Source organism: Zea mays, chromosome 8 (genome assembly GCF_902167145.1).
Source record: "Zea mays cultivar B73 chromosome 8, Zm-B73-REFERENCE-NAM-5.0, whole genome shotgun sequence".
NCBI classification, from domain to species: Eukaryota; Viridiplantae; Streptophyta; class Magnoliopsida; order Poales; family Poaceae; genus Zea; species Zea mays.
The window spans coordinates 10,263,308-10,288,302 of record NC_050103.1 but is presented as its reverse complement, the minus strand read 5'-3'; the positions used below and the strand labels follow the sequence as shown (position 1 = coordinate 10,288,302).

Sequence of the window (24,995 nt, the reverse complement as noted above, 5' to 3'; positions counted from 1 at the left end):
GTAAATATAGCAATACACTTAGTAAACCTATAGTTGTATATCTAGATAGTTTACTTTATTATATAGGTTTCGATAAGTGAAAATTAGAGGTCATAGTTTACAGTAGAATTTTAGAAAGGCTAACTCACTCCTTTGGCATCATTGTGACTACAGTAGCAAATGCCTATTCACCCCCTCTATAGTGATATCTGGTATGGCGACGACGGCTACGCGCCCACCCGCTCTTTCGTTATAGGCTACACGTGGACCCACACGGCGTCACGGACCACATAAGCAACGTCATCCGACACCGAGGCGATGACGACCGCGCATGGGAGCTAGGCCAATGCCAGCGTCAATCAATGGAAGGCAAGCCGTCGTACACCGTGGAGCAGTGGCCGATGCGGGGCCCGCCCGGCACCCGGAGGCGGTCGCATCTGCTCGCACCCCCGCGGCCTGTCTGGGTACGCGTGAGTCGCAACTCGTGTACCGCGCGGCCGTAACAGAGGGCGCCGGTGTGTGGCATCCCCAATGGCGCGCCTCGACGCAGACGCGACGACGGATCTGGGGCCACCGATGCACCGATGGGTGGGAGACGAGCGCGTGGAGGTCCCGGTAGATGGGGGAGCTGATGCCAGACCTCGATGGCGTGGAGATCCAGGATGAGAGACCGTGGGTATGGGACCAAAGCGTGGTGGGCGAGGGGAAGGTGGCGACGGAGCGAGAGGAGGAGGAGGAGGTTCTGCGGACCCAAAATTGGAGAGGGAGCGGCGGACAAAATCGACTATTCAGGGAGCCTGTGGTCCTGTTCCGCGGAGCCGGCGGAGTGCGGAGAGGCGCTGGCCTACGCTGGGACCCACGGAAGAGTGCGAACCCGCCGAATGCAGGGAGGCGTCCAAAAGGCTTGACGTTTTAATAACTTAGATTACCCGACCGGGAGCTTGACCCATGCGAGGGGCTTCAATGAGAACTAGTGATAAGCACAATGTAATACGCACTTTGTAAGAAAAGTCTAGAGAGAGAAATTATATATTACTTTATATCCATATGTGTTACCTATGTTTCTCATTTCATGTGAACACCATAATTAAACAAAAAAATAAATGACAAAAGATACCCAACAAAACTTGCCTCATGCGGAGTTTTTACTTGATTGTGCATTTGTGCTTAATAAAATAAATGTGTCATTAATAGCATATCAATGGATCCATAGAATTTAAACTCTAACTTGAAAATAAAACCCTGAAAATAGAGGGGAGAAAGGAAATTTTAATAAAGTAATCCCTTTTCTTCCATAATTAAACAATAGGGAGAAGAACAAATAATAATAATAATAAATAAATAATTTCAGTGCAAGTAATAGAAGTATTAGCATTTGGTTTGATGTTTGAAACCTAGAGATTAAAATCAGAATTCGAATTTAGTTTGAATTTTTGATTTGGAAGTAAAACAGAAAATAAAAAGAAAAAAAATAAAAGAAAAGGGATATACCTGCGCCATGAGCTGAATAGGGTGCTTCTCGGCCCAACTACCTCTCTGGCCGGCCCAACTTCATTTCCCCCCTTCCGTTGTGCCACGCTGGCCACTGGCATGTGGGCCCCGCCAGTCAGTGGCAACCATGCGCGGACTAGCTACCCGTGGCTGATTCCTGTGGCCCGCTCGCCAGCCCCTTTCTCTCCTCACACCGCCTTGTGGGCCCAATTTCACTGGTGGTCGTCTTTGTGGTTTTGACTCCGAACTGAACGCGAGAATGGCGGACAGTCTCCATCTCGACCTGGATTATCGTGGGGTTGGTAGCTCATCCTAAGTGTATAAATACTCTCGTGCGACGATATCCATTACCGCGTCCCCGTGATCCCCACCTCCGCGCGGTTAGTAAATCCCATTGATAGATTCGAGCGCGCTGTTGATGAGGTCGTCGTGGCTATGCATGTGCCTCTTGCCGCGCGCCCCTCCTGCGGCTTCCACCTACGCCGGGTGTTCTCCGCCGCGCATCCACCACCACCGGCGGCGCCGAGGACATCCCCGTCGCTTCAATAGCCGGTAAGGACCCCTATTACTTCTGTCTTGTCGTCCTCTATACTTAGGGCTAGCTGTATTGGCGGGTGGATTACTGGTGCGCCGGGTGGGTGTCTCACTGGCGGAGTTCTGCCATGGGTGCTGAGCTCGGTCGCGCCAGCCACTGGTGAGGCAAGCCATGGCTCAGCCGCAGGCCAGGGCTATGGCCGACTTGGGGTTGGGGGTAGCCGGGTTGGAGAGAGGAGGAAGAAAAGGTGTTTGGCCGTTCAATTGGGTTTGGGAGGATCAGAACCGTGGGATGAATAACTGACGAACCAGATTAGAATAGCCATACCCCTTCGTGCAACGCGATCTGTGCCGTTGATCCATGATCGGGTGAACAGGAGCAGATTTAGTCACTTAAAATCTATACCCTTGGTGCGGGATCCGACGGACCACGTTGTTCATCGTTTCAGGATGACGATTGGCCTAATCTGGGTCGTCCAATGAGGATCCGATGGCCAGATTTCTTGGATACCCCTTCGCAGGACGCCTTTTCCTTATAAGCCCCTGATATTTATTAGAATCAACCCGCTGTCCAATTGAGGGGCGCCCTGTGTCTCAAGAATATTTATACCAGACCCCCTGTGTTTTGATTTAATTGAAGCTCGATCCAGATAACTCATAAAATAGGTAAATGAATACAGAAATTGATTTTTAATATGAAAACAATTCCAGAAACTCATTTTATTCATAGAAAATTCATACTTGGTCCAAATTGACCCATTCCAGTTTCTATAATTTTGTAATAATGTTGTTTATCACTTAATGCCTCTGTTTTGACATGAAAACCATATTAAAATGTATCTCTTAATCAATCTTGTATCAAATACATAAAACCTTAGGAAATTCGTAACTGCTTCGTTTCAACTCCGATTTGATCTGTTCAAGTTGTGTTAGTCTCGTAGCGACGCGTAGATCATTATTATTCAGTTTGTACTTATGTTTGGTGTGATGTTAATTTTATCTATACCATGTTTGCTTGTATTGCTACGACTAGCGCGAGGACACGTGTCATCTGAAAAGCAAGTTGGTAACTGGAATCTCAAGTGCCAGGCAAGTTGTGCCCTTGATTCACTTTTGTTACCCAATAATGTTCTTTATAATCATTTACCATGCATAGGTTTAATTTTGATGGGACCCAATAGGTTTCCCTAGTCTGTTTATCCTGTTTACCTTGTTTACCCCTGAATCATATGGGTAGTTATGCTATTGCTTTACATGGTTTTGGGTTAATATTTCATTATATCCATGTTCCAGTTATTTTGTTATTCTATTTATGTTCATGTCAAGATCATTATATTATTGTTAATTGGAACATGAAGCTTAACTTGAGAAACACGTGCCACCACAAGGGAGGAATGGGACCCCTTGGCTGACTAATTAGGAAAGCTAGTGGAAGACTACCTTACCCGAAAGGGGCAAGGGCAGTAGGGGAGTGGTCGGTGTAGGGAGGTCCTTGGTTGATTTTGCTGCGATGGCGGTCAGACAAGAACCCTGCATTGGAACTTCCTATAAACTGTAGCGGGTTTTCGGAAGCTAGTGGAACTTTGTAAAGGCCTCGTAGTGGATCCCTAGCCATTCACCTCGGTAGTGTCTAAGGGCCTAGCTAACCCTGGCGACATGGGAAACACGACTTGTGGGTAAAGGGTACAACCTCTGCAGAGTGTAAAACTGGTATACTAGCCGAGCTCACGGTCAAGAGCAGCTCAGGACTCTCCGATGATTAATTTATGGAACTTAAATTCAATTTGTCATTTGCATTTGCATGGGTTTATTATTAATTTTGTTCTATTATTCTTATTATGGTTTGGTATTTACTTACATCTAGTAATTGCTAATAAAACTTTGACCAACTTATAAAAGCAATGCTCAGCTTTAACCTCTATTGTTGATTAGCCTTACACTTCATGAACTCCCACGTTTGGTGAGTTCATGCCACATTATTCCCCACAACTTGTTGAGCGATGAACATGTGTGAGCTCACCCTTGCTGTCTCACACCCCCCCCCACAGGACAAGTACAGGTGGTTCAGGAGGAGTTTGTTCTGATCTAGGTGGCGTTCCCAGTTGACTTTGGCGCCGATGATCCTTAGTTCGTTTTATGTTTATTCTTTTATTTTGTAATAAGTCTTCCGCTATGTAATAAGTACTCTGATGTTATTATGACATTTATCTCTATACACTCTGTTATTATATATGTTGTCTTCTTTGGCGCATGTATGAGATGCACCCGGCTTTGTCCTTTAAAGCCCGGGTGTGACAGAAGTGGTATCAAAGGAAATGTTGACTGTACGACGAAACCTAGATAGAAATGGACAAAACCCTTACCTACTTACCTTATTCTGATTCATTCTATACTTACCTTATCTTGATCCTGTCTCACTTTCTACTGTTCTACTCTGATTATTCTTACCTTTACTACTCTAAGACAAGATGGATTTCACACCTTGGAATCCTACAACTATGAACTTTTTTAGAGATAGGGAACCTAAGACGAAATTAAAATTATTTTCTCTATTAAAAATGTTGGTTGATTGTTCTGATGATAAATGTCTGATTTGCTTCTTTGATTGATTGAAACATTATAGTTGGGCATCTTAGCATGTACCACCATAAGGTAATGTATTAGCTTTAGTGGATAACACACTAATCTACTTAGCTAATAAATCCTCCGCAGTAATATTCCTCGTAATTACTCGCCTTGTCTACAATTCTTCCTTTCTTACCCTGTGTTTCTAACCTAGATGGGCTACCCCTATAGTGTTAGAAGAGAGCACTATAGACATGATCCTTAGTATGTCATGGTTAAGAAAAGCAAAGGCAGTATATACACCGTGCTAAGGGAACCATAGAACTCACCAGTTCCAAAGGACAAAGATTTGAAGTTGAAGTTGCATTAACTATCACCATCAAACTAGCGACATTCTTAGTAGATGAGAAGTTGGTGGGTGACAACATCCGTGCAGATAGGGATTTTCCGGATGTCTTTCCAGAAGAGTTATTAGGGATGCCACCAGATATGGAAGTTGAGTTGGTCATTGATCTCTTACCTGGGACTGCTCCTATTTCTAAACAGTCATACAGGATGTCCGTAAAAGAACTAAAAGAACTTAAGAAGCAGTTAACAGAGTTACAAGAGGCTGGGTACATTCGTTCGAATTCTTCACCTTATGGAGCACTGGTTTTGTTTGTACAGAAGAAAGATGGATCACAAAGGATGTGCGTGGATTATAGATCCCTTAATGATGTTACTATAAAGAACAAGTATCCGTTATTGAAGATTTATTTGATCAGATGAGAGATGCTAGGATATTCTCGAAGATTGATCTCCGATCGGGTTACCATCAAATGAAGATTAGGCCATCAGATATTCCCAAGACGGATTTCTCGACTCGATATGGATTATATGAGTTCACTGTTATGTCATTTGGACTAACTAATACACCAGCCTATTTTATGGATCTAAAGAATAAGGTGTTCATAATCTGGACAGATTCGTCGTGGTTTTCATCGACGATATTTTTATTTATTCCAAGAGTGATAGTGATCATGAGGAACATCTGTGATTGGTACTGCAGAAGCTTCAAGATAATCAACTCTACGCCAAGTACGGTAAATGCGAGTTCTGGATTGACGAGGTGTCATTTCTTGGACATATCATTTCTAATGGAGGAATATTAGTGGATCCTGCTAAAGTCAAGGAGATAGTGGCGTGGAGCATACCCACTATAGTTATGGAGATTCAGAGTTTCTTGGAACTTGCAGGATATTATCAGAGATTTATTGAAGGATTTTCTAAGATTGCCAAGCCCATGACCTCGCCTCTGGAGAAGGGAAGAGAGTTCAAGTGGGATGAGCAGTGTCAAGATAGCTTTGATCAGTTGAAGAAGAGATTGATGTCGCCACCAGTGTTGGTTATGCTAGATCTACAGAAGGGATTTGACATTTATTTGTGATGCATGTGGCCAAGGCTTGGGATGTGTGCTCATGCAAGAAGGGCATGTGATCGCCTATGCGTCTCGTTAGTTGCGGAAACACGAGTTGAACTACCCCACTCATGACTTAGAATTGGCAGCCGTAGTGCATGCGTTAAAAATATGGAGACATTATATCATGGGAACCAAGTGCCAAGTGTATACGGATCATAAGAGTTTGAAGTATATATTCACTCAGAAGGATCTCAACCTTAGGCAACGCCGTTGGTTGGAGCTTATTAAGGATTATGATTTGGAGATTCACTATCACTCGGGCAAGGCAAATTTGGTTGCAGATGCCTTGAGTCGAAAGGAGCATGTTCATTCAGCTGTTGTTGCCCAGCTACCCGATGAAATTGTTGAGGATTTCAGGAGACAACCTGGGGATAGTTGCTCACACTGAAGGAGTTACTATTGATGTGGAATCTACCTTGGAACAAGAAATCCACAAAGGACAAATTGGTGATGCTAAGATACAAGAGATTAAGGATCTGATTACTGAAGGTCGAGGTCCGGAATTCACGGAAGATGAGCAAGGCACCATACGGTTCAAGGATCGGATATGTGTTCCTAATATTGAAAGCCTTCATGAGACTATTTTAAAAGGAGGTCCATGACTCGGATTATTCTATTCACCCTGGGAGTACGAAGATGTATCAGGATTCGAAGCAGAAATACTAGTGGTATGGATTGAAGAGAGATGTGGCTACACATGTGGCTATGTGCGATGTATGTCAAAGAGTTAAGGCTTAACACCAGAGGCCAGCTGGACTACTACACCCATTAAAGCTACCCGAGTGGAAGTAAGAAGAGATTGATATGGATTTCATCACTGGATTGCCTCGCACCCAGAAAGGATATGACTATATATGGGTGATTGTGGATAGATTGACCAAAGTGGCTCATTTCATTCCGGTCAAGACTACTTATAAGGTATCTCAGCTAGCAGAGTTATATATGGCTCGGATTGTGTGTTTACATGGAGTACCAAATAAGATCGTGTCTGATCAAGGTTCACAGTTTACCTCAAGATTTTGGAGAAGCTTTCATGAGAATACGAATACGAAGTTGAATTTTATTACAGCTTATCACCCTCAGACTGATGGACAGACTGAAAGGACTAACCAAGTATTGGAAGAGATGTTGAGAGCTTGTGACCTTCAGCATGGTAGTAGTTGGGACAAGAGTCTACCTTATGCTGAGTTCTCATATAATAATAGTTACCAGGCCAGTCTGAAGATGTCACCATTCGAGACTCTGTATGGCAGGAAATACAAGGCTCCTCTGTATTGGATCAGACTAGAGGAAGACAGTTCTTTGGACCTAAACTTATTCAAGAGGTAGAAGAACAAATCCGTATAATTTGGGAGAATTTGAGGGTAGCTCAGACCAGACAAAAGAGCTACGCTGATAATAGAAGGCCACTGGAATTTGAGGGAGGTGATTATGTGTACCTCAAGGTGTCACCACTTCGTGGAATGAGGAGATTCCAGATTAAGGGCAAATTGTTCCCTCGCTTTACTGGACCAGTCGGAGTTTTTAGGAAAGATGGAGTGATGGCCTATCAACTCGAGCTACTTGATAACCTATCTGATATGCATAATGTATTTCATGTGTCTTAACTTAAGAAGTGTCTCCATGTCCCTAAGGAACAATTACCAATGGAAGAGCTCAGTGTTCAGAGTAATTTGACTTACACGGAGTACCCTGTCAAGATTCTCGATACATTGACTCGTGTTACGAGAAATATGGTTATAAAGATGTGCAAAGTACAATGGAGCCATCATGAAGAAGATGAAGCTACTTGGGAGAGAGAAAAGGGCTTCACATAGATTTTTTCCAATCGTTTCCCTAGTCCTTAAATCTCGAGGACGAGATTCTTTTTAAGGGGGGTAGGATTTGTAATACCCACTTTGTAAGAAAAGTCTAGAGAGAGAAATTATATATTACTTTATATCCATATGTGTTACCTATGTTTCTCATTTCATGTGAACACCATAATTAAACAAAAAAATAAATGACAAAAGATACCCAACAAAACTTGCCTCATGCGGAGTTTTTACTTGATTGTGCATTTGTGCTTAATAAAATAAATGTGTCATTAATAGCATATCAATGGATCCATAGAATTTAAACTCTAACTTGAAAATAAAACCCTGAAAATAGAGGGGAGAAAGGAAATTTTAATAAAGTAATCCCTTTTCTTCTGTAATTAAACAACAGGGAGAAGAACAAATAATAATAATAATAAATAAATAATTTCAGTGCAAGTAATAGAAGTATTAGAATTTGGTTTGATGTTTGAAACCTAGAGATTAAAATCAGAATTCGAATTTAGTTTGAATTTTTGATTTGGAAGTAAAACAGAAAATAAAAAGAAAAAAATAAAAGAAAAGGGATATACCTGCGCCATGAGCTGAATTGGGTGCTTCTCGGCCCAACTACCTCTCTGGCCGGCCCAACTTCATTTCCCCCCTTCCGTTGTGCCACGTCGGCCACTGGCATGTGGGCCCCGCTAGTCAGTGGCAACCATGCGCGGACTAGCTACCCGTGGCTGATTCCTGTGGCCCGCTCGCCAGCCCCTTTCTCTCCTCACACCGCCTTGTGGGCCCAATTTCACTGGTGGTCGTCTTTGTGGTTTCGACTCCGAACTGAACGCGAGAATGGCGGACAGTCTCCATCTCGACCTGGATTATCGCGGGGTTGGTAGCTCATCCTAAGTGTATAAATACTCTCGTGCGACGATATCCATTACCGCGTCCCCGTGATCCCCACCTCCGCGCGGTTAGTAAATCCCATTGATAGATTCGAGCGCGCTGTTGATGAGGTCGCCGTGGCTGCGCATGTGCCTCTTGCCGCGCGCCCCTCCTGCGGCTTCCACCTACACCGGGTGTTCTCCGCCGCGCATCCGCCACCACCGGCGGCGCCGAGGACATCCCCGTCGCTTCAATAGCCGGTAAGGACCCCTATTACTTCTGTCTCGTCGTCCTCTATACTTAGGGCTAGCTGTATTGGCGGGTGGATTACTGGTGCGTCGGGTGGGTGTCTCATTGGCGGAGTTCTGCCATGGGTGCTGGGCTCGGTCGCGCCAGCCACTGGTGAGGCAAGCCATGGCTCAGCCGCAGGCCAGGGCTGTGGCCGACTTGGGGTTGGGGGTAGCCGGGTTGGAGAGAGGAGGAAGAAAAGGTGTTTGGCCGTTCAATTGGGTTTGGGAGGATCAGAACCGTGGGATGAATAACTGACGAACCAGATTAGAATAGCCATACCCCTTCGTGCCGTTGATCCATGATCGGGTGAACGGGAGCAGATTTAGTCACTTAAAATCTATACCCTTGGTGCGGGATCCGACGGACCACGTTGTTCATCGTTTCAGGATGACGATTGGCCTAATCTGGGTCGTCCAATGAGGATCCGATGGCCAGATTTCTTGGATACCCCTTCGCAGGACGCCTTTTCCTTATAAGCCCCTGATATTTATTAGAATCAACCCGCCGTCCAATTGAGGGGCGCCCTGTGTCTCAAGAATATTTATACCAGACCCCCTGTGTTTTGATTTAATTGAAGCTCGATCCAGATAACTCATAAAATAGGTAAATGAATACAGAAATTGATTTTTAATATGAAAACAATTCCAGAAACTCATTTTATTCATAGAAAATTCATACTTGGTCCAAATTGACCCATTCCAGTTTCTATAATTTTGTAATAATGTTGTTTATCACTTAATGCCTCTGTTTTGACATGAAAACCATATTAAAATGTATCTCTTAATCAATCTTGTATCAAATACATAAAACCTTAGGAAATTCGTAACTGCTTCGTTTCAACTCCGATTTGATCTGTTCAAGTTGCGTTAGTCTCGTAGCGACGCGTAGATCATTATTATTCAGTTTGTACTTATGTTTGGTGTGATGTTAATTTTATCTATACCATGTTTGCTTGTATTGCTACGACTAGCGCGAGGACACGTGTCATCTGAAAAGCAAGTTGGTAACTGGAATCTCAAGTACCAGGCAAGTTGTGCCCTTGATTCACTTTTGTTACCCAATAATGTTCTTTATAATCATTTACCATGCATAGGTTTAATTTTGATGGGACCCAATAGGTTTCCCTAGTCTGTTTATCTTGTTTACCTTGTTTACCCCTGAATCATATGGGTAGTTATGCTATTGCTTTACATGGTTTTGGGTTAATATTTCATTATATCCATGTTCCAGTTATTTTGTTATTCTATTTATGTTCATGTCAAGATCATTATATTATTGTTAATTGGAACATGGAGCTTAACTTGAGAAACACGTGCCACCACAAGGGAGGAATGAGACCCCTTGGCTGACTAATTAAGAAAGCTAGTGGAAGACTATCTTACCCGAAAGGGGCAAGGGCAGTAGGGGAGTGGTCAGTGTAGGGAGGTCCTTGGTTGATTTTGCTGCGATGGCGGTCAGACAAGAACCCTGCATTGGAACTTCCTATAAACTGTAGCGGGTTTTCGGAAGCTAGTGGAACTTTGTAAAGGCCTCGTAGTGGATCCCTAGCCATTCACCTCGGTAGTGTCTAAGGGCCTAGCTAACCCTGGCGACATGGGAAACACGACTTGTGGGTAAAGGGTACAACCTCTGCAGAGTGTAAAACTGGTATACTAGCCGAGCTCACGGTCAAGAGCAGCTCAGGACTCTCCGATGATTAATTTATGGAACTTAAATTCAATTTGTCATTTGCATTTGCATGGGTTTATTATTAATTTTGTTCTATTATTCTTATTATGGTTTGGTATTTACTTACATCTAGTAATTGCTAATAAAACTTTGACCAACTTATAAAAGCAATGCTCAGCTTTAACCTCTATTGTTGATTAGCCTTACACTTCATGAACTCCCACCTTTGGTGAGTTCATGCCACATTATTCCCCACAACTTGTTGAGCGATGAACATGTGTGAGCTCACCCTTGCTGTCTCACACCCCCCACAGGACAAGTACAGGTGGTTCAGGAGGAGCCACAAGGCGAGGAGTTTGTTCTGATCTAGGTGGCGTTCCCAGTTGACTTTGGCGCCGATGATCCTTAGTTCGTTTTATGTTTATTCTTTTATTTTGTAATAAGTCTTCCGCTATGTAATAAGTGCTCTGATGTTATTATGACATTTATCTCTATACACTCTGTTATTATATATGTTGTCTTCTTTGGCGCATGTATGAGATGCACCCGACTTTGTCCTTTAAAGCCCGGGTGTGACACACAAGTTTCTCGATACCTCACTAAAATACTAGAGTTATCAACAAGATTTTGTATATCTATCTAATTTAAGCTTCAACATTTAATTGGTGCACCTAGATTGTGTGCTTACTTTTCTAGTCTAAATTGCTAGGCTAGTTAATAGGATTGGAACTAGGTTTCATAACTCTTTTACAGTAAATATAGCAATACACTTAGTAAACCTGTAGTTGTACATCTAGATAGTTTACTTTATTATATAGGTTTCGATAAGTGAAAATTAGAGGTCATAGTTTACAGTAGAGTTTTAGAAAGGCTGTCACTCTTTGGCATCATTGTGACTACAGTAGCAAATGCCTATTCACCCCCCTCATAATGATATCTCGGTCCTTCAATTAATAAACCTCATGATGTGCAAGATGAATTACATAGTCTCATTGGAAAGAACCATGGATGCATAGGTTTTGGATCTTATGAATAATAACAAGCTTAGCATTAGTTTCTCCAAGGAAAAGTAATACTGTTATTGATTGTAAATGAGTTTGTCCAATTAATTAAAAGGAAAGTTGATGAATCTATAGATCGTTATAAAGCTTACTTGGTTGCTAAAGGGTTAAGCAACACTATATAGTAGTATTAACTACGAAGGCACATTTAGCCTAATGATTAATATTGCCACAATTCATTTAGTCCAGTGGTTAACATATTACCTTCGCGCGGCTATATGTACACTTCATTCTGGGATATTGTTCTTGTTCATGCATTATTGTGTCTAGGAATTAATCTCATGCATGGCTCGTATGGTCGTGCGATTATAATATTTGAGATAGCAATTGAAGTGACAGGAGAGATCTGGATTACTATGGCACCTCATCTCAGGGAATTAAATATTACTCCCTTGTTCTTGATTGGGTGAGATGGGATCTTGAGAAACAACCACGCATGGAACAGAGATCAGTTCCAACTCAAAACTCACGGTCTCTTGTTCTAAAAGAAGATGATCACATCAATCAAATCCTCCTCCCCTTGGCACGTAGCTTGCCATGCTTTGTTGTTGTCTCTAGTAAAGTGTGTAAAATAGGGAACCCGGCACTGTTTGATATCGTTTTTATAGAGAAGTTTAAAATATAGAATAAGATAGAATAGAAAATCTACTGGAGATAGCATGAGCTGATCCCTTTGTTTTTCTCCAGGAGGCAACTTGATGACTCATCGATCTGCATATGGCCATCTGCAATTCTGCATGCTGCTGGCACTGGAAGAAGGGAAGTTTCTGTAGATAAGCAGAAGATACCCTCGATGCAAGGAGATAGATACGGTAAAATACATGCATCAACATGATTCCGTGTTTGCGCTAGCTCTCCATTTGAGTCTGTTTTCCTAGCATACGTTTGGCTGCGGGACAGTTGGAGACACACAAGACATAGACATCCTCTGGCGTCCTCTCTCATCTCTCCAATTTTGAAGAATATTGGAAACAACAATGGGATAATTATGTCTCAACCTCTAAGCCTAGATCAAACAATATTATTTAAGAGATCGTCTTATACTATCTTGTTCTATCATTACAATCAAACGCACCCTAAGTAACACGAAAGTATGTACCCGGCGGCCGTCAAGAGGGGCGCGTGCATCAGTAACTAATGGAATGTAAACAAATATATACTTGCTGTGCAGAAACAAAATTAGCACTGCAGTGTTTATAGTTAGTACGTGAAGTATTACTAGCTGGTAGCTAGCCTGGCGGTACGCTCATCAGTTCCTATTCACTGTTGCTTCTATTATTACCGGGCCGGGAATGGGATCACCATTTGGCCTACTATCTCTAGCCGCCAGTGTGCGGTCAACAGCACCCTAGCACCGGTAGGACGGCAAAAATGTCTGGAAAAGTGAAGTAGAAAGTGTAGGACACAAGGACAACTCCATGCTGTAACCTGAACCAGTAGCATCCCCTGTTCAGATGCACGGAAGGGTTCACAGGGAAAAGGAGGCTTGCGTGAGATGCAAAAAAAAAAAAAAAGGTAAGATAATGTCTCTGCCAAATCTTCAGAATAAACAATACAGAACGCGTGATGTCAAATGCGCTGTCCTATCCACGCGTGCATCCGTAGCGCCATGGCTGACCTGACCATCAGAGCTCGATCTGCGCGCGCTCACGTAGAGGCAGCTAGCGATCGGATGCGTCTCCGCGCACCCCTCAAAGATCGCATTCGTATGGATGGATGCTTCAGAACAGCCAAAAGGTAGTGCTTCCGGATGCAAGCAAAGCAAAGACAAGCCGCGCGCGCCGTTGGGGCGCCTGAAAGGCTACCTCGCTCCCCACTGCATTAACATAATCTGTGTATATACATGCATATACATATCGATTATTCTACGATACACAGCTGCAAGCATCTAATACTAGATGGTTAGCTAGATCCGTACGTGCCGCTTTTGCAAATTCTCAGTCGATGAGCTGTCTCTGGATCGGCCACTACTGCTGTGCTACAGCGCAGTGTGCATGCATGCATGCTGCCGGCATGTATGGGGGTGCATGGTTTTCCGGACTTTGTTCCTGGTGATAACCAGTGGTGTCTTGGTTACTGCCACAGGGCACTGTTGTTCGTGTGATCCATCCTATTGCCATGCAGGCAACATGCAATAATGAAACACATTCATAGTAGCTAGGCCAATGTTCAAGCTACCTTTCCAGTAACCTAGTGATAAGGCATATGTACTGTGGAATTGGGTGGGGGAAAAAAAAGGAAGAACTTGTGATCACTGCTGGTAGACTTCACCTACCTAGCTGTCTGTCTTTGTGGTAAAACAGGAGCGAGCAGCAGGTATCTACTTCTCAGTCTCCTGCACAGGAGAGCTGAGCTGAAGACATATATGCATGTCCTACATATCCTAGACATTCCTGTTGGAAACAGTACAAGACGTCGTTTTGTTCTTCAAAGGATTGTCTGAAAACCCTCTCTCATATCTTCTACTGGCCAGTCAGAGGTAGCACTGCAAGTGGGATGGTGGTACAGCATATATACATACATACGTGATGCGCAGGGATTGTCTGAATGAACAGAGTGGATCAGATGCAGATCAGATCCAAGGTTGTCTATAATAGTTGAAACTAATCACAAGATGCATGCATGGGCTTGACTGGCGATGACGCCGCAACCACCAGCAGGCTAGCTGGGAAGTCGCTGGCGAGGAAACATTGTAGACCGGGATTGGATTCTAATTTCTAAAACTATCTCTTATCTATCCTCGTATTCATATTCAAATTCTACTCTTCGAACATTACAGTCTATAGTGTAGAATAGTAAAAAACAATATTTTAGATAAACTATAAACACGGTATAATTAGGGGTTGTACGGCGAGCCGCGTACGTCACGGACCGATACTACTACTGTATTATATTATACAGTTAGCTGAGGATGGAGTAGCTAGCTGGGTGGAGAGCCTGGAGCAGAAGCGGAATCGGCGGGCAGTGCAGCTGCGGCCACAGCCCACAGAGGAAGCAGTGGAGTGAGTGGTGGACTGGTGGTCGGTCGGCAGGCATGCACAGCCTGGACGGAGCACGACCTGCCGCGCTACAGAACAACACCTTCCAGTCAAGCTAGCCAACTGCTGCTGGCTTCATTTTCTTCTCTTCTGTGTACGTATACAGCAGTCACTGCGTTTCTGTCGTCGAGGCACGTACATGCATGCGTACGTCGTAGTGGCACATCCAATGCCTTGCTCAGACACTACAGTAAAATAACAAACATCCGACGGTCAGCTTATGTCCGACGGCTGCCTACGAGGCCGTCGGACATAAGCTTATGTCCGACGGCCACCTCTGGCTCTCGGAAATAGAGTGTTATGTCCGACGGCTACGCTGCCAGCCGTCGGACATAAGCTTACGTCCGACGGCCGAGTCCATAACCGTCGGACATAACGTGTTTTAACGCGGATCCGACCCCGCGCGCCGTTTCATTTTCACGCGCGCTCCATTCTGCAGTCAGCCCGTCGCCGCCCGTCGCCGCCACCGCCGTCTGCAGTCAGCCGCCCCGTCGCCCACTGCCCTGCCGCCCATTGCCCCGCCGCCGCCCACTGCCCCGCCGCCCACAGTCCCGTCGCCGCCCCGCCCCCTGTCGACGCCCGCCGCCGGTCGCCCCGTGCACACACCGTCGGTGCTGCCCCGTTCGCCGCCGCCCCGTGCGCCGGCCGCCGTCCGGCTCCCCACGCCCGCTGTCCGGTGTCTCCCGCGCTGTTGCTCCTCGCCAACGGCATAGCCACAACTACCGCTAAGTGAGTATCCTTAACATTGTTTATTAGAATTGTATGTATTAATGTATTTGATTAGAATTGTATGTATGAATGTATTTGATTGTTTAGTTTGTTATGTCCGACGGCCAAAATTTGATTACGTAATTAAATTAGCTTGTTTTAGTTTATTTAGTGGTGCTTTAGATAATTTAAATTTTTAATTTCCGAGGGTAATTATTATGCCCTCGGAAATAAGGTCATTTTATATGATTTGTCATCTATAACAATGTTATTTCGTATGTAATATTGTATTGTGGTTTATTAGTTTAATTATTTAATAATGCACGATGATTATAGTTAATCATAGTGTATCGTAGTGTGAACAAACGAAACCTAGGCGTCACCCGTTTCGGCCCAACACACCTTACAAGCGACGCATGTGAGGTATGTTGGGCCGGAATTGTCCCTTTATTGGACAGCCTCGGGGTGACCGACAGAGTCCGTGTTTATGACAAAAGCATGTGCTCCTGCTTAGTTTCGGCAGCATAACCTCTCTGTTATCCAATTGCACCATTTTTAGGCGTGCGATTGGAGAACAACGGGGTTATGCTGCCGAAATTTCGCACAACCACATGTCTTGTCATAAACACGGCCTCGTCGGTCACTCCTGGGTGGGTTTAGGACCTATCCTTTCCTACAGATGTAGGGGCGTGATTTCTTCGTAAAAACGGATGGCCCGTGCATTACTTATCTAATTAAGTTAACGTCTCGTATCTAGTATGGAGGAGAATCGTCGATGGATGTATGAAGGTTGGAAGAAAAGAGGTGCTCTATCAAGTGAGTGGGTGGCCAAGACTGATGCTTTTCTCGACCATGCTTTTGCTCGGTCAGAGACTGGAACCGATGTTAGGTGCCCTTGTAGCAAGTGTCGGAACATTAATTTCCTTGACAGGAGGACTATGTCGATACATATTTGCAAGAACGGTTATATGCCAGGCTATGAGGTGTGGGTGCACCACGGTGAGGACCCACCTCCTCGTATTGTATCGGAAGTTCAGTCACATGAAGAGGAGGACTACGATAGGATGGAAGAGATGCTTGACGATGTACGCCATGAGTTTCTAACCGTCGATTCGGAGAACCCCGGTCAACCCACCGAGTTTGAGGATCCAGCTACACCTGAGGTTCAGAAGTTCTTCGAGCTCCTTAAAGCTGCCGAAGAGCCGTTGCATGAGCACACAAAAGTGACCGTCCTTGTATTTGTGACTCGACTTATGGCTATTAAGTCTAAGTTTGCATTCTCAAACAACCGTTACAAGGAACTTTTGAACTTGATCAGTGATGTACTTCCGGAGAATCACAAGATGCCAAAGGACATGTATCAGTCTAAAAAGCTGTTATCTGGCCTCGGTATGGACTACGAAAAAATCGATGTCTGTGAAAATAATTGTATGCTTTTCTGGAAGGAGACCGCAGGTGAGAAGAAGTGTACTGTATATGGTGAGCGTAGATTCGTTGAGGTTAAAAACGACGATGGTTTGACCGTGACTACGAAGATTGCACGTAAGCAGCTTCGTTACATGCCTCTCATACCTCGGTTGAAACGTTTGTTCATCTCCAAGAATACAGCCAGACACATGAGGTGGCACAAAGAAGGGGTACGTGAGAATCCAAATGTCATGGTGCACCCAGCTGATACAGATGCATGGAAGGCACTAGATGCTTTTGATTCCAGCTTTGCTGATGAAGTGCGGAATGTCCGCTTCGGTTTGGCAACAGATGGTTTCTCGCCATTCAATCTAACTGCAACGTCGTACTCATGTTGGCCCGTCTTTGCTGTTCCATACAACCTTCCACCAGCTCTTTGCATGAAATATGAATTTATTTTCTTGTGTCTTATAATACCTGGTCCGGATCATCCTGGAACAAAGATCGATGTGATGATGAGACCCCTGATTGAAGAATTGAAAATTTTGTGGGAAGGAGTCGAGGCGTACGAGTGTTACAAGAAACAGAAGTTCAACCTGAGAGCCGCGTTTTTATGGTCTATTCATGATTTTATGGCTTATGGTATCTTTGCTGGATGGAGTTGTCATGGGATTTTGACATGTCCTATATGCGTTGAAGACACTTTATGCTTTTGACTAAAGTTTGGTGGAAAGATATGTTACTTCGATTGCCATAGATGTTTTTTGCCAGAGGATCACCCGTTCAGGTTCGATAGGAACGCTTTTAAAAAGGACACGATTGTGACGAGGGGACCACCCAAGCGTCTAAGTGGTCCAGAGATTCTCGCGAGACTTAATGATTTGAAACTAAACGAACATGGAAATCGTTTTGAAGGTTATGGAACCGAGCATAATTGGACTCACAAATGTGGTCTATGGGAACTCCCTTACATGAAAGCCTTGATTCTAATGCATAACATTGATGCTTTTGATTGGAGGGTAGTGTACAAAGTTAATCCGCGTGAACGACTATATGCTCCTGGTGATGCTGGTTATGTTGAAAGTCAAATCGAGCAGGAAGTGGGGGCTGCTGAGATTTTCCAAGACGAAGAACTTACAAGCACGTTTAATGTACAAACTGAAATGTTGGAAGAATCTTTATTAGGCGATCAAAATGATGTAGAGGTTCCTCCAAAAAGAAAACGAGTGACGAGAAAGAAGAAAGCTACTTGGCGTCCATTAAATCGACGAAAGCAACTAGATCCTGATTTTGATTACGATTACGATTGACGAGTATGGATCATGATTTTATTGCATATTTTATGATTTTATTGCATATTTTATTATTTTATTGTCGATTTATGTACTAACTTATTTTTGTTAAAATAGGATGTCAAAGAAAATGAAGTCTTTAGCTCGTAGTTTGCTTGGGTCGAGGAGTAGCTCGAGGAGCAGCTCGAGGGGTGAGGATTCAGTTTTTCAGGGCACAGGTTCTACCATGAGCAGACGGAGAGCGCTGGCAGAACATTTGCCTCCACAAGATGTAAGTTAGTTGTTAAATTACATTATTTGAGTTACTTAATATTGTATGATGTAAGTTATTTGTTTCATAGGATGCTGAAATTGAGGAACCATTGGTAGAGGATCATGCAAGAGATGATGTTGAAGATGATGGTGGAGATAATGTGGGAGATGATGCTGGAGACGACGCTGGTGGGGATTCTGGGGCTGGGGATTCTGGGGCTGGTGGAGATTCTGCAGCTGGGTCTGGAACTTCTCGAGTTAAGAGAACGAGGAAGCTGCATTTTGTTGGACCACCTCCAGAGCTTCCACCCGAATCTCGGGTTGTGATAAAGCCTAGTGGAAAGTGAGTGACATATCTTTGCTTAAATGTTATTGAAAGTTATGTTTTAATTTCTACATTGATTTCTGTTTGCAGGACTTGGATCGACGACTCGTTCACAGGCACAGGACACTACAGGCAGGTGAACATGGTTCTTGGTAATCTTGTTCGTCTGCACTGGCCTGGTCTTGTGACTTTGCCTACTGGCGAGTCTGTCCCCGCCACCACTTGGGAGCATTATCGCTATGGTGTCTGTAGAACGTTTGGCAACACACAGGCACTAGTTTGGGATGCATTCTGGGTATGACTTGTTTATACTATTTTAGTTATTCCATATATGTTTGCTTTTATGATAACACTATGGTTTTTGCAGAAACGGTACAAGTTGCCGGACGATGGATCATATGATATGAACGCTCGTTACGTGTTTGAGTTTAACGCGAACGATGTCGTTGCAGATGCAATGTACTATGCACGAATTCAGGCTATAAAGGCATGGTACAGAGCAAATGCTGATGATCGACCGATGCCAAATACAAAGGCCGAGTGGTCATCAATTTACTTGACGGAGGAGCAATACCTAGAGGTAAACAGGTTGTTGCCTCTCATATCGCACAAAGCCATGTATTTGCTTGCTTTATTTAAAAAATTTTATGTAGGTGTCGGTGCCGTGGATGGCCACCCGATCAGACGGTTATCGGGCATTGTGCAGATGGTGGGCTTCCCCGGAGTTTCGTGCCATTTCCGAAAGGAACAGGGGAAACCGTGGGACTGAGTCGTTCCACAACTACGGCGGTGATGGTCATGTGCGCTTGGCTAAGCGAATGGTAAGTCACAGTTTGTCGTAACTTTGAATCACATAGAAATGTGTCATTATAACTTTTATGTACAGGAAGTCAAATCCGGCCGTACGCCCACGGATGTGGAGGTGTATATGCAAGGGCATAGGGGTTCTGATGCAAGGGCATAGGTGTATATGCAAGGGCATAGGGCTAAGCGAATGGTAAGTCACAGTTTGTTTTTATACTTAGATTGTTTAGGATTGAAACTTAGACATTGCAGTAGAGATAACAACACTTAGACAAAACCTAGTTTGCACATTATTAATTGCATAGGTTTTGCTCTAGGAATTTATTTGTGGCTTAATTTAGTGAAAGTTCTAGAAGTCCTAATTTACCCCTCTTAGACGTCACCTGTTTCCTTCAGTGCTGCTTGCGGTCGCAGATAGCACCCGAGCGTGACATGTGCAGATCACAAGTCCACAGTTCAGTTAGGGGTATTTAAATGCATTGGGGCTAACATGGGGTTACGGATTAGATAGATTCGGGGAATTTTGGATGGAGAGGGGTCGCGAGGCCCGCTGCAATTCACGGTAACGACAGTTGGCAACACAGTCATAGAATAGACATGATGGTCAAACAGTATTCTGATGCTTTTTGTACCCTCGGGAGGGTAGAAATGGGGAATTTTTCAGACTACGGGCAAAACTAAACACCTGGTCAAGTTTAAGTGCATGGATGTAAAAAAAAACTAAATCTAAAATGGACTGGGCCTCATACCTGATGAAGGCTTCGAGGTCCTAGTACGGGCTTGCCGCTTGTGTCGTCCAAGGGCCGAAGGCTCAAAGCGTCGCGCCTCGGCGCCTGTGTCGTCGTCCATTGATATGATCGCAGAAAGAACCAAAACAAAAGTACACAAACTAGGGTGGGGGTGGCGGGTGGCCTCGGTGGATCCGCCCGGCGGCGGAGACGGCCAAGGAGAGTAACCAAACATTGCTATTGGTCCTCGATGTATTCCGTATTTACAGACACCCTCAATCCCCAGCGGAAAAATACATCGACTCGGGGCAGCAAATTGACCAAAGTGAAATCAACGAAAAAGCCAAACAATGTATATTTTGAAGACTCACAAATCTGCTACATAATCTGAGGATATCTTTCTGGTCCGAAACATGGCTAGAATAATAATCACTTTGGCATCCACAAAAATAGCGAATGGCCATTTTGCACTTACAAACGAATAAAGAAAAGGTCAAGCAGGTGTTTCAAGAAATGGAAAATTAAATCAGTGAAAGAGAAAGGACCTAGGCGTAAAAGTACCGTCCTACTAGTTTCTCTCGTGTCTCTCCCTCACGGAAACCTCGTCTGCCTGCCACCAACCCAGTTCCTCTCCTCGTGAAACCAAAGCGCCGACCGACCGATCGCGTACGCACCTGACGAACCAGACCAACTCGGGACCAACCGATGGCTATGGCGACGGCGAAGCTGAGCTCCCCGGCGACCAGCTTGCTGGCTGGCGGCCGCGCGCGCCGGTCCGCGCCCGCCCGCCGCGCGACGGTGATCCGCGCCGCGGCAGGCTCCTACTCCGACGAGCTCGTCTCCACCGCGGTGAGCCCCGGCGCCACCGCCAGCAAACCCTACGTCTGTCCCTTCCCTTCGGTCTGAGTGGGTTGACTGCCCACCGGAGGATCTGGCTCTTGGAGTGTTGCACGTGCCTTACGCGGCGATCTGTGACGTTAGGGACGGTTCTTTGTTTGTATCTGTTGATGTGTGAACGCGGTGATGGGGACTGTTCGGCAGGACTAGGATGATGAGGAAAACCCCGGTTTTCTTTTGGTTTACTCGATTCAGATGGACAAATTTTAAGATTTGATACCCTGGTCCACGTGTCAACTACTCACCGTGATGCCGCATGTCATTGTGACAGGGGTGTCAAATCCCTGAAAGTCATGCAAATTGGGTGTCAAATATCAAAAATCTCCCATTCAATTGTAGGTTGAAGAAACATTGTCTGGGTACCTATTTGTTGCGATGGAGAAGTGCTTTACTTGAATGCAAGCTGCATTGTTCATCGTATTCTTCTCCATGCAAACAAAATTGGGATGCCAGATGCCATAGAAGTGCCTAAGAGATTAGGCGATGTGCACATATCCTGTGTTATTTAGGGACGTCCAGCTGTGGGTGCATAAAACCGTGTTTCTTGTGCTTTTATCTGCTCAAAGATCCCATACAAAATCTGATATACTGAATATTTGGATAGAATTGACAAAGTTCTCACTGGCTTTACTGTTTCTGGCCTCTACCAGACTCCTAATCGTAATCATTTGAATTGTGTGCTTATTGATGTGTGTTCATATTTTGATATTATTAAAAAAATATCTTGATTATCTATCTGCCTCTGGTGGCACTTAAAAATGAAGTATATTCATTTTGACTGCTTCATTCTTGCTTCAGTCTCTGCACAACTTTTCTATTAGCATGGACTTCAGTTCAGGGGAGTGTTGATCTGAAGACGATCGAACTGCTAATGTCACCAAATTGGTTGAAAGGCAATAGGAGCTTTTGACCTTTTGTGGCATCTTAATTGTAATAATTTATGTATTTGTCGAAATGCTGGTGATTCTCTGCATCTGATTTCTGATTAATGATGATTTCGCGCATCTGATTTCTGAGTTTCAATGCAAAGACCTACAATGTACAAAACTTAAAAGTAGTGCTAAAGTGTGAAATTGGCACTTGCTATATATAATGTGGATACATTAGAGCTTATGTGATACCAACTGCAATGCTTCTTTGTTTGTGCCTGTTGATTGATAGTAAGTTCGTGCAAGCCTGTCGACCATATTTTAAGTTATGTGTTTCATCTATTGGAATTGACACTCATTACTGTTTGATTGGTTGAACTTTAGTATCACAATCTGTTCCTCTAAGTTCTAAGTCATTCTCCTTTTCCACTATTGCTGATTTCTTCTTAACCGTGATTCATTTTTCTGTTGTTTATGTGTGAATACTAATCTAATCGTTGTAACTTTATCTGCAGAAATCGGTTGCTTCCCCTGGACGTGGTATTCTGGCAATTGATGAGTCAAATGCAACATGTGGAAAGAGGCTATCGTCAATTGGTTTGGACAACACAGAACCTAACCGCCAGGCTTACAGGCAGCTTTTGCTGACAACTGCTGGTCTTGGTGAATACATTTCTGGTGCTATTCTTTTTGAGGAGACTCTTTATCAATCAACTACAGATGGCAGGAAGTTTGTTGACTGCTTGAAGGATCAGAATATCATGCCTGGCATCAAGGTTGACAAGGTATGCGTGTCATGATCTTATTTTTATATCATGTTAGCAGTTAGCGCACACATTTCTTTTAACATTATGGTTTTCACTACTTGATTGCTTTGGTTTCATGAATCAGGGCTTAGTTCCATTGCCTGGATCCAACAATGAATCGTGGTGCCAAGGTCTTGATGGTTTGGCTTCAAGGTGTGCTGAGTACTATAAGCAGGGGGCGCGCTTCGCAAAGTGGTTCGTTCATACTCCAATTATTCATGTGTTAACTAATCTTATTGTTGTTTCCTTTCTAAAGTTGCTATGGTTGTTGATATTCTCAAGGAGGACTGTTGTTAGCATCCCTTGTGGTCCATCTGCATTAGCAGCGAAGGAAGCAGCATGGGGACTTGCTCGATATGCTGCTATTGCTCAGGTAACAAAATAAACTGCAACCGTAGAAACATCTCGATAAAATTTTGTTTGCTGGCTCATGGAGCTTTGGTGATGTACCTTTCTGCATTCATATGGGCACTTGTGCTGTTCGTGAAATCATATTTATTAGTTGTGCTGCAGTTACTGTGAATAGAAAGACATGGTGTTTGAATGGATTGAATGGGGGTCAGACTTTATTTGCACAGAATGATGTATGAATTTATTTGGTGTTCAGCCTGAGGTGTTTATAAGCATCTAATATATTATTATCCTTAGGCACACAGCGTGCTTAACAAATTAACATGCACTTCTATTTGAGCTGACGCCACACATGTATTCGTGAAATGAAGCGAAAAAGGAATCATGCTTTACAACTTTACAACCTTTGTTACAGACTCTTACAGCCTGATTTGAGTGCATGCTTTACAACTTTACACTGGTCAGAAATAATGCCATTTCTGTTTATCATGTTTCAACATGAATAATCTACAGGATAATGGCTTAGTGCCAATTGTGGAGCCAGAGATCCTTCTTGATGGAGACCATGGGATCGAAAGAACTCTTGAGGTGGCAGAGAAAGTGTGGTCTGAGGTGTTCTTCTACTTGGCCCAGAACAATGTTCTGTTTGAGGGTATCCTGCTGAAGCCCAGCATGGTCACTCCTGGAGCCGACCACAAGGAGAAGGCTTCTCCAGAAGCCATCGCAAAGTACACGCTAACAATGCTCAGGCGGAGAGTGCCACCCGCTGTTCCTGGAATCATGGTATCATCTTGACTCTTGGGAGCAAATAACCTGCATATAAAATCAGATCATCAATCGCTATAACTGATTCCTTCTGCAGTTCCTTTCTGGTGGGCAGTCCGAGGTGGAGGCGACTCTGAACCTGAATGCGATGAACCAGTCTCCGAACCCATGGCACGTATCATTCTCCTACGCCCGGGCTCTGCAGAACTCGGTGCTGAAGACATGGCAAGGGCGCCCCGAGAACGTCGAGGCGGCGCAGAAGGCCCTGCTGGTGCGCGCAAAGGCCAACTCGCTGGCACAGCTAGGTCGCTACACTGGTGAGGGTGAGAGCGACGAGGCGAAGAAAGGCATGTTCCAGAAGGGCTACACCTACTAACGTGCCAGCGAGAATATTTCCATGACGTTATACTTATTGTTTTGGTGTTTACATTATACTTATCGTTTTGGTGTCACGGTTTTTTTTTTTTTTTGGGGGGGGGGGGGGGGGGGGGGGGGGGGGGGGGGGGGGGGGGGGGGGGGGGGGGGGGGGGGTCATTCGAGTGAATAAAAGCCAAATTGTTGGTGCCAACAACCTCTACCGTTGTAGAACCCTGAGAAGGAACATGTACTCTGAGATCGTCAAATGATATTTGCAATCTGGTAAATTGTGTTCCTAGCCACGTTGCCACCTGTGCCAAGCACAACAGATGAGAAACTGCCTTGACTTTTTGTATGCACAAGTATCGACAACTCTCGCTCTGTTAACCCCTACGCTTTCTCTAGTTTGGTCTTTGGGTGAAAACATGGTTGGACTATCATTACTGTGTTTACTGCACTACTAGATGATTTTGCAATCAGTACTCAGTAGTGATGGTTTGTGTCACTATCGGCGGTTTATGTTATTAGCTATTAGTGATACTTTGAGCCGGTTGTGATGTATTTGCTTGACGACTGACCTAACCTGATTTTTATGTAATCCGCTTTGTTCTTCTAAATTGGGGAGGATAAGTGGCCAATTGCCCTCATCAATCTCCGGCGATCTTCA

At 44.2% G+C, this 24,995-nt stretch overlaps 1 protein-coding gene across 1 annotated transcript; it reads left to right on the top strand.

Annotated features, from left to right (window-relative positions):
* The first annotated feature begins 20,883 nt into the window (after positions 1–20,883).
* LOC100502020 (fructose-bisphosphate aldolase 3, chloroplastic) lies at positions 20,884–24,683 on the top strand. The gene is made up of 6 exons (XM_008657353.4): positions 20,884–21,132; positions 22,565–22,834; positions 22,941–23,050; positions 23,138–23,228; positions 23,720–23,989; positions 24,069–24,683. The coding sequence occupies exons 1-6, from the start codon at positions 20,989–20,991 to the stop codon at positions 24,345–24,347; spliced, it is 1,164 nt and encodes a 387-aa protein (XP_008655575.1). The 5' UTR covers positions 20,884–20,988; the 3' UTR covers positions 24,348–24,683.
* The last annotated feature ends 312 nt before the right edge of the window (positions 24,684–24,995 follow it).

Coding starts and splice junctions, on each gene's coding strand:
- LOC100502020 (XM_008657353.4), top strand. CDS start 20,989: ATGGCTATGGCGACGGCGAAGCTGAGCTCCCCGGCGACCAGCTTGCTG. Junction 21,133..22,564: donor ACGAGCTCGTCTCCACCGCG/GTGAGCCCCGGC, acceptor CTTTATCTGCAG/AAATCGGTTGCTTCCCCTGG. Junction 23,051..23,137: donor GGGGCGCGCTTCGCAAAGTG/GTTCGTTCATAC, acceptor GATATTCTCAAG/GAGGACTGTTGTTAGCATCC.